Source organism: Symphodus melops (assembly GCF_947650265.1).
Source record: "Symphodus melops genome assembly, chromosome: 6".
Taxonomy (NCBI): Eukaryota; Metazoa; Chordata; class Actinopteri; order Labriformes; family Labridae; genus Symphodus; species Symphodus melops.
Genome location: NC_136696.1, coordinates 3098679 through 3109263, shown reverse-complemented (window position 1 = coordinate 3109263; position 10585 = coordinate 3098679). Strand labels below are relative to the sequence as shown.

Sequence of the window (10585 nt, the reverse complement as noted above, 5' to 3'; positions counted from 1 at the left end):
GCTGTTTCTGGTTTCAGTGGTTTTCAGTTTTCAGACGCCTGACGCATTAACATCACGTGTTGTTTGAGAGTTTTCTGAAATAGTCTGTGTGGTCTTACAGTAAGTACGGTGGTCTCTTATCTGTACGAGTTATAAATGAACTAATGTGAGAAAGTAACATGTGATAATGAGTCGTAGCACAGCAGCTCGTTTTATTCTTTCTCTGAACAGAGTGAACCTTTAAGATGAGATATTACTTTATTGATCCTAGAGGGGAAATTAAAGCGTGACAGCAGCAACACAGAAGTAGGTAATACTGACATAAAAAAAAAGAAATGGGAGTTATATAGAGAGGGCTGTTCTCTAACCTGAGAGTTGACCTGTGACAGAAAAACTATTACATGATAGAAAAGAAATTCATGTGAGCAAAAAGCTCTATGTGTTTTAGGTGACTGGGGTCGGGAGGTCAAAGAGGTCACTGGCCGAAAAAAAGGTTGGGAACCACTGGGTGTTAAAGCCAGACTCTACGTTTGACTTAAACACACCAGTGTCAAATAAACTGTAATAAGGTGCTAAAAAAGAAAGAAAAAATATGACGAGTGAGAATATACAGTGAAATAAATAGGCATGGTAGAGAACGGTGAGATGTATATTTAATATTTTGTTTTTCTTCAGATTCTGATTCTGACAACTTTAGTAATCCAACAAAGGGGGAAAAAAACAGTTTCAAAGCAAGTTGTTCAAAGAAGCCAAGACAAACTGTGAGGCGATACAGAGCATTTCAAACACACAAACATTTCAAATAAAAACATCACATGTAGCTCATATCGCCCCTAAAGTCAACTGTAAACATAAATAAAGGGAGCTTTAATGATAATGATCATGATAACAGATAAAAGGTCACTTTCCATCCGGCTACAGATTCAGTCTGCCAGCATGCAGGACAAACAGACAAAACATCTGCTGCTGCCGTCACACTTTTAAATGACTAATTGTGTTTCTTTAGTAGCTCAGTCCATATAGGGAGTTGGGTAGTGATCTGGACAGTGGCCTTCCTAGAGTCTGTTGGGGCCCTAGGCAAAAATTCATTGGGGGCCCCTCCAACCAGTGTTCAAGACATCCTCCTCTTCCTCTCTCTTGTTCACTCCCAGAAAGTTAACTGCATTTTCCTTCGGTGACTTCCATTTATAAAGACTGGTTTTCGAAGGAGAGGGAGTGCTGTCAGATGGGGCCCCGTAGGGAGGTTTCCGACTGTCATTGCAATATTTGCACATGTTGGGCCACTGCTGTGGTGTAAAGTTTGTCAGCCTCTGGGTGCTCTCCCTACTGGTCGGGGGGCCCCAAGCAGACAGCCTAGACCTGCCTTGGCTATTAAAAACAGCAGCTTTGGATGTGGAGGGTTGATGAAGCCCATGTTTGCTGTTAGTAGCTGGAGAGGTACCAGGTCCCTTCACCGCTGAGGTGAACTTGAGAAATGTGAGGCATCAAACTCTCTTAACTCTGACATCTCTCCATTAGTGCAGAGGACCCTGTGTGTGTGTGCATCTCAGCGTCTGTGTCTGTGTGTATGTGTAGAAGAGTGTAAAAATAATGTCCTCTGTATCTGGATGTATTTTAGAGCTAAAATGAAAACACAAATTAAATGTTGATTGTTGGCTGAATGTTTGTGTGTTTACAAGGCAAACTGTCCTCTCACGGGGATAATAAAGTCAAATATGATTATGTGCCACATAGTGTTGAATGTAGTTCTTTTAATATTGATCTGGCATTGAGAAATGATTGTGTAACAGTAAAGTATGTTTGAAACAAAGAGGACAGCAGGGGGCGGCGGTAACCAGCCGTACTCCACCCGGAACTTTGAATTAACTCCACCAAGAACTTCTTGGAAATTTGCAAACTTGTCTAGCTCAGCATGGTATCAACATTATGTTGAAAGTTTATATAATTTTTTTCAAAATAAAAGCGCAACATGATCAAGGAATTCTATCGTTAATTGACTGCTTTTAATGGAATAGATGGGGATGGTAAAACAGACATGGGAACATGTAATTCAAACGTATGTTTTGCGTTAATTAAATAAAAACATTACCGGCGTCACTTTCGCCTACAAAGTGTCTTCTTCTGCAGCTGGGCTTTTATTCTGAAAGCCGTAACCGGAACTCATCATCCAAACGTGTCCCTCTTGGCACAAACTCTTGACCGACCAACTCAAACCAACCCGGAACTTTTTTACAACTAAAAAAAAATCTTGGAAAGTTATCACAAGGAGTTTTTCTTTGTGTTTTCGAACAGTTTGGGTGTCTTCATAAGAAAAGGACACTTTGAAGGACTCAGGCTGTTTGAACCGAGGAGGAGGGAAAAGACACATTTTCAGATGTTTGTCGCTCCGTCTGCTGCGGATCCTGCAGGACTCTAAAACCCCTCGACTTGTCTTTTTCAAAGCAGGTAAAGCTCTGCAGCCGACTCTCAGTGACCTGTTTATTTCCACACAGCTGTTTACCTGCCACATGTATTCATGCATCATTTTACCACCTCAGCTGGTTTGGTCCAACTTTACTGAATCAGCTCAAACTCTCTGAAGCAGTAAGTAACTGGTAGATTTCTCTGAGTTGTGTTTGTGTCATTGGGATAAAAAGGCCAACAGACCTGCACAGAGTGAGAGTACATAGTTAAATATCATGATTACAGTCAGATATGGAAGATCCGTTTTTGCTTTGTAAGGTTGATTGTGATCTAGCAAGATTATTCAAATAAACCTCAGACTCTTCTCTAAATAAGCCCAGATTCATCTCATAGTTTATTATAAAAAGTCATGTGTAATCATAGAGAGCTCCTGTGAATCATTAATAATTCTGCACGCTGAGGGATAATACCTGGAGTGATTGTAATAAATAGTTTCATCCTAAATCTGTCCATGCAATGAGTGATTACAGTGTGGATCATCACGATTATAATTCAAAAGTATGATAACAAATAAATCAGATCTTTAAGACGAGTTAGATTAGTTGTGTGTGTTCAATCCAATCCAACTTTATTTGTAAAGCACTTTAAAACAACCACAGCTGACCAAAGTGCTGTGCAGTAAAATGAAACACATAACAGCTTACATGAGATTAAAAAACTACATTTCAAATACAAGATAAATTAAAAGGCATAAAACATGAAATACAAAATATGTACGTTTGATTGTGATCTTGCAAGATGTTCGAATAAACCTGAGAATCATGTCTCAATGGTCCTGATTCATCTGATGGTTCAGTGAAAACACCATCCAATAGTTTCCAATAGGTCTGTCCATGCAATGAGCGCTAACATTGTCAATTATCACAGCTGTAATTTAACGTTTAATATCAGACAAATGTGGACGATTGTCTGTTTACTTCTGTCATCCTGTGAATCATTCTGCATGCTGAGTGACAAAGCATCGCGTGTTTACGTAAAGTTTTTAAAGTGAGCAAATGATGATGTCACTCAAACTATGTTAATGCTATTAAATGTGTTTTATTACTCTGTGTTACTTCAATGATATTCTGTCACAAAGGATCCTTCATTAGGGAAATGGATCAGTATTAATCCTGTATTAGAGCTGTATTAAGGTGTGTGTGTGTGTGTGTGTGTGTGTGTGTGTGTGTGTGTGTGTGTGTGTGTGTGTGTGTGTGTGTGTGTGTGTGTGTGTGTGTGTGTGTGTGTGTGTGTGTGTGGGGTACCCTGTCAGGTTAAGAATGTCAGGCAGCTGAGAGCTTCCCCCTACACACACACACACACACACACACACACACACACACACATGCAGGGGGGGGGGGGGGCGGGGGGGGTCCAGGGGGTCTGAGGGAGTCACACTGTGAGTCTGCAGACGAACAAAAGGGCGTGCTGCTGGTTCTCAGCTTAATGAAGCACTGACAGCTGCTGAACATGTTGGACACTTGAATCTTTACGACGCTGACGTCAACGTTTTTTTTTTCTTTCTTTCTAAATCGTTTAATTCTGTCACGAAGAGGAACTAACGTGTTTCTCTCACTATATGACAGCGCTGTTTTATTTTCAGACAGATTTCCCTCTACTGTATCCAAACTTCCTCATAATATAACATAATGACATTTTAAAACAAGCCGTCACCAGCCTGCTTATACAACAGTGCACCATGTGTGTCCTCATGCTCCCAATATCCAAACAAATCCCTTCACAACACGTTAATGTATCTCATGCAGAGAACAAAGTATTTTGATCAACATCATTTGTTTTGAGTGTCTATTTCCATTAAAGCAGATCTATTATACTCTCTTTCACTTTTCATTCTGTCAGTCTGGGACACCTATAGAGCAGCACTGTGACATGTGTAAATCAAAAAAACACTTTTTTTTTTTTTTTTTACCTGATACCTTCCTGAAATCCCCTCATCTGCCTGAAACACTTCATGTGAGCTGCTGTCTCTTTAAGGACCCCCCCCCTCTGCACATGCACACTTTCCTCTGATTGGCCAGCTCTGTTTGCAGTCTCAGGGAATTTTAAGGGAGCTTCCTGGTGCGTTCATGTGGTGTTGGAAAAACGAGTCTCAGAGTTTTAAAATGAACATGAACACCTGCTCGAGTTGGATCAAAAACTTGGAAAAGAATTAGGTGCCGGGCTTGTCGTCAGAATCGTCATCACCAGGAGAGCAAAATATGTTCTCTTCATGTAAACATACTTTTTATGAATTCAAGTATTGCACATCAACTTTTTGCTCAAATCTAAGTTGTAACTTTTAATTAATACGTCACTCATCGTCTTGAAACCACGTGAACACACTGAAACTGGAAGAACGACTTCCCAACTCGGAAACCTGGATGAGCCGAGCAGCACCTGAATGCAGCATCCGGCTTGAAAAGAGCTGCCGCTGTGGGCGTGTCCCACGACTTTGCTCCGTGCTTCGCTCTGATACGTCGAAGTCTCGTAAAGTTCTCGTAACGTCTCGTTCTGAGCAGCAATATTCTTGCTCGAGGGTTCGGGGCGTTAGATAGATAGATAGATAGATAGATAGATAGATAGATAGATACTTTATTGATCCCGAGGGAAATTCAAGCGTGAGGTAAAAAACTTTACAGAGGATTTGTACGGACAACAAACACGGTGGAGCAGAATAGACCTCCTTGAATTATTTCAGCGTATGATGAATGTGCCCGTCACAGTCCACGATGGCACATCCTTCAGGTTCTGGTGATATCTGAAGACCGATGATAGTGCGACTGTGGAGCGTGCTCAGAAAGGCCCGTCCAGTGGAGGTGTACACGTGCTGACTGTGTCTGACTAACACGTTAGCATGCTTTAAGAAATACGTTTATAGTCAAACTAACACAATAGATGTCAAGGTCATGTGTGAGGGGAAGCTTTGGGTTGCTTGGCAACAGTCAAGTTTCAAACTAGCATCATCAGCTTCTATGTTACTAACTTCTACTTGAATAGTGTTCCTTTATAGACTTTGTCATGACGGTGAAACATGTGCTCTGACACCTTCACTTCAGTTTTAGAGTAGACAGCTGTGTAGAGAACACACACACGCACACACACACACACACACGCACACACACACACACCAGGTTCACCTCTGTGAACGCCTCCCCTCGCTGTTCCTCTGAGGTTGAGAAAAGGAAACCCTGAACACATCAACACATCAACATAGAGCGTGTGGAGGCTCTAAATGAGTGCACCACTCTCACTCTGTTTGTGTTTTTAGATGTTTGTGTAAAAGTCCTTCTCTCTGTGGGCCGTTCCACAGACAGTCATGTGACTATAGGTGAAGTGTGTGAGACTAGTTGTGTCTTGTTGTAGCTGTGTGAGGCCTGACATGAGGCCTGCAGCGTGTACAGACAGGTCAGGGTGAGCATGAGTGCAGGAGCTCTCAGGATGATACCAGTGAATGTTTCTACTCTGCTCCTCACACACGTCTGCTCAGATCGTCTTTTTAGAAAAGTTCACCAGGTCACAGCTGACGCGTCCAGTCGAGCGCTGGCAGCTTTTAGCGTTTGAGCTTCACGTGTGTTCTTTCACACGTCACAGAAAACTCAAAGAAGGAGCTGAATGACATTCTGAATACACTGCAACCTTTCTCCCAGCAGAGCCTGTGTGTTTACTCCACAGCACATCAGACAGGGCCGGTGTGAGGACGCAGCAGGATATTCTCTGGAGATTTCAGCTCAGGCGAATGGCGTTTATATCCAGTGACGGCTGCAGCTTGAGTTAACCACAGACCTTATTTCTAACCACAAGCACATTCAACATCCACTTAGACTTTAAGACGTTAGGAACCCATGGCGCTAACATGCTAACTCACTTCCAGGTTTCAGGACTCATCATGTCTTCGACCTCTGGAGACAATCCGTCTCCTGCGGTGAGGAGCGTGTGTGAACAGACAGGTCAGGACAATATCCGGAGCATTCCTCCTGACATGATCGAGGTCTTTTCACGAGTGTGTGTGTGTGTGTGTGTGAAAAACGGTTTCACTCGGACTTTACCCGGACTTTCTCCTGCAAAGCCACTCGGACATTTTCTGCATGAAAAGTTCAAAGTGGAAGGGAAGACGTTCATATCCTGCGTCTGGCACGCGACCATCGACTGTACGCTCACGAGACCATCCATCTTATTAGCATGTATCAAAACTGCTTCAGGACGTTTCTGTTTGCCAGTTTGCCCCCCCCCCCGCTGTGAGGTGCATGTGTGAACAACTAGATCTGGAGAATGTCAGGGGCAGTCGGCCACCTTGTGTGAAAACAGATAAAGATATAAAAACAGAATAATGAGTTTTGAGGTGACGTTCAAGTTTCATATTCGTCCCCACAGCTCAGACTGATACTCAGACTCAAAGCCAACAGACGCTCGTTGTTGTTTCAGAGACCTGACGTACCATTATCCGGAGTTTGAGCTTGAATTTGCTGACTCATAAGCTGCCCTAGAACAAACCCACATCCCCCCCAAATCTCTTTAAGATTAAGGCTGCACACTCTGTCGTTGTTTGTTGGTGGAAAGTTGAACTTTGCACCAGTGAAGTGATCGCAGCGCTGCAGGTTTCTCCTGCCATAGATGATCGAGTCGTGTGTTTGCATATTCTTAAAGTCAAGGCAAAAAAAGAAGAGAGCATCCCTCCCGTGTTTACTTTGACTTTGAAGGTGTTATTTGTCAGGAAAGACGGCGCCTCAGGGCGAGTGAGGTGAGAATAGCGATAAAGACGTGTGGTTGTTTTGACATGAGTCGTAAAGTCTGAGGGCTTTTCTGTTTTTGGAAGCTGCAGTGATGACCTGCTAAGCATCCAGGAGTTCGAGCTCACAGCCAACACAAGCAGACACACGCCTCGACCCCGTGTCGGCTCATGAATGTACAGAAGAAGAACTTGGATCCAGCTGGATTGTTTCGACGGGGTGACGGCGGCGAGGGAGAGACGGAGGAGTACGAGGAGGAATGGGGGAAGGGTCGGCGACACAAGAGCTTCTTCTGTATCCTCTGGGAATGTGACTGAAGGCTGAGGAAGTGTGCACGATGTGTGTGCGTGAGCGGCAAGTGGCGAGGCCGTGAACAATCGTCTGCGCGTGTACAGACAGTAATCAGACCTGTCAGCTCGACTCGGGGCGCCGTAAACACCCAGCGAAAGAGGAACAGCTGCTTCATAATGAAAATGAGTCAGTGATGAGTCATTACTGACAATCACAGAACCATCAACACAGGAAGTGTCTCTGATGTTCACAGCTACAAGTGTTCATCGACACTTTGGGAAAACATGGACGCACCATCAAACTGTCTTTTTAAACAAACATTTGAATTGTTGCCGGTGGGGGGGCGGAGTCAGCGGGTCACTGAAGAGAGGAAGGATTAAAACCATGAGATCTGATGCAGTGTGAAACACCAGGTCGTTATGTGTGAGACATGATTATAAATCCAGTATATCTGTGAATGTGTGTGTGAGTCCTGACTGTCTCCAGTGAGGGAGAAGCTGGAGTCCTGCTGGCTGTGTTGTTGTCAGAGCTGTGTTTACATGGCTCCTCCCCTTCAGTATAAAAGCTGTTTGAGTCAAGAAGAAGAAGAACATACTCACTGATCATGTTTGAAGATCTTCAGACGCACATTCATCAGCTTCAGACATTTTGACTCGGGGAGTAAAAGCCTTAAACATTGTTCTCCTGAACGCAGCAGATGTAGAGACGCTTTATTTTGAAGGAATCTGTGTGTTGTGTTCACAGTTAGAGAGGCGGGGAGCGACGAGGGGCCAACATGCCTCAACAGAAGGACATCGTGAAGATAGCCATCCAGATGCCGGGGGCCTATCCCCAGCTTATACAACTGGACCAGGTAAGACACACACACACACACACAGATGTCTTTTTATTTATTTGTTGGATTTTTATGCCTTTATTTTGATAGGACAGTGAATAGAGTTGGATATTGGGGGGGGCACGCATGTCAGACTTGAACCCGAGCTTCCTGCTTGCAGAACTATAACCCCCATACGCTGGACCTGACCCAAACGCGAGGCCATCAGCACCCCAAAGTATAAATCTAGAAACACTTAAACTTCACACTGAGCTTTGTTGTCAAGATAAGATAGAGGATCGACTCAGATATCAGGGAGAGAGAGAGGGAGATAAGGGGGGGGGGGGGGAATGACACTCAGGAAATGAGCCACAGGTCAGATTTGAACCCGGGCTACCCGCCTTAAGGAACACAACCTCTGTACGCAGGGCGCCAGTATTGTTTTTAATCACCCAGGATTGCAAAGTCCTGCACAGTGAGTAACTTGAAGTCTTATTGTTCCTGTGGGATTGAGACAGCGACCGCTCTTTCTCTGGAGGCACTGAAGCGTAGGGAAAAACATGCCTGGAGATCTGCTTTTTTGTTCTGTCGCTCTTTAAAATAACAGACTGGATGGTTTTTTTAAACACGCGGCATCGAACAGAATATGAAAATGTCACTTCCTTTCATTTTGGAGCTCCGTCCTTTTGTGTGCAGCAAAACATTTGAACAGAGATTTTTGTGATCTCTGTGAGAACAGGAAGTGTTGGAAATATACAAATAAAATCTCCCTCTTTAAATGTGCACCAAGAGCTGAAGCTGTTGGAAAGTTTTATTTGTTTTAGTACAGCACAGAATCTTATGAACTCTAAACATGGAGGAGTTACTCCAGCTGATCTGAAAAAGCCCAAACATCCTCTTCGTTTAATGTCATGTCATAAAAACAGTGTCTGCCTCTTCTCTCACCGGCTCGACCCACCATGGGAAATTCTTGTCCTCAGGCAGCACTTCCTCTCAGGCTGCTATAGTTGCTGATCTCGGTCAAACCAGAGTCCACAGCAGTGACCATGAAGCCAACCTCAGAGGGTGCTGTGTAGTCCGGGGAACGCCCTGAGACAAAAATCTGCCTCAGCAATCAGCTCCTTAACATATAGAAACCTTTCACCTTTCCACGGCGCACAGCGTGTCAGCGGGGACAGAAGACGTCTCAACGCCGCGACAACAAATCTCAGCTTCTTTAAGAAGCAGCGTAACGGGCTGGGAAGCTACGAGAGGTGGAACAAAACACAGAGGGAATTAAATTCTCTCTTGTAGACGTAATCCTCTGTACCGTGATATTTTGGCATGTATACACAGTCACACCCCTGCATACTCTTCATATCTGTTCTGTTTATTGGTCCCAAAATGCTGCCTGCCACACAAACCATTTTAAAGTATCAGGGTCGTCTTCTGTGCTCCATTCGTAACCCGAGCCATTTCCAGTAAAGCATCAGATTTCATCATAACGGAGCTGCCAACGTGTCTGTCGTCGATATGAAAAATAAAGATTAAGGACCCACAATGACCTCTCGATATGCTGCTTTAACCAATCAGCATGCACTCAAGCTGATTTGGCTGATAAAGAGTTTCTTGTTCCTGTTTTTTTTGTTTTTGTTTTATGAATTCAGGACTAGAGCTGAGTGATGTGCACCAAAATCTTCATATTCTTTACCTGAGTGGTGAAACACGGTGTATATGTGGGTATTTTTCACTGTAAAGAAATAACAATAAAAAAGTCACTTCTCAGACAAATCCACATTTCTACTGTCGCATCAGAACTTCAGAGTCAAAAGTTAAAATATCAACTCCCCGTTGTAAAATAGAAAGTAAAACATTAAAATGTTGCTTTTCTGTATAACAAGGTTTTAAAGGAAGTGTCTGGTGAAGCAGGGGCGTATTAGAACATTAACCCCCCCCCCTCCCCCCCCCCCGTGTTGTTCAGAGAGGTAGAGAGGCGGAGCAAGCTGAACAACATGAGCCGCTCTTCTCCGTGGATTCGTTTTCTGTCAGGTTCGCCTGACTTTGAAAACGGGCTCAGATGCAGAAGTTCAGGTGATCACAGTGCAAATTAATGACAACTATAGTTGTCTGCATGGTGTGTGTGTGTGTGTGTGTGTGTGTGTGTGTGTGTGTGTGTGTGTGTGTGTGTGCATACAGAAGTCGGCTGTCCCTGCTTCCTCACCGGTGAGGTGTGGTAACAGCTGCTGCGGTACAGGACGCTCACATTAGCTTCACACACGTTAAACCAGCAGGTCGTCTGCTCACATATGAAGCCGCCACGTGTTCAGATTCAGAGATCTGTTGTCATAAAATT

The 10585-nt window shown here is 43.8% G+C and overlaps 1 protein-coding gene across 1 annotated transcript in view; it reads left to right on the top strand.

The window, feature by feature from the left end:
• The first annotated feature begins 2166 nt into the window (after positions 1-2166).
• elmo3 (engulfment and cell motility 3) overlaps positions 2167-10585 on the top strand; it is a 30398-nt gene continuing 21979 nt past the window's right edge. The window contains exons 1-2 of the mRNA XM_079346025.1: positions 2167-2424; positions 8184-8292. Of these exons, the coding sequence (XP_079202151.1) occupies positions 8215-8292 (78 nt within the window). The 5' untranslated portion in view covers positions 2167-2424; positions 8184-8214. The remainder of the gene's footprint in view (positions 2425-8183; positions 8293-10585) is intronic.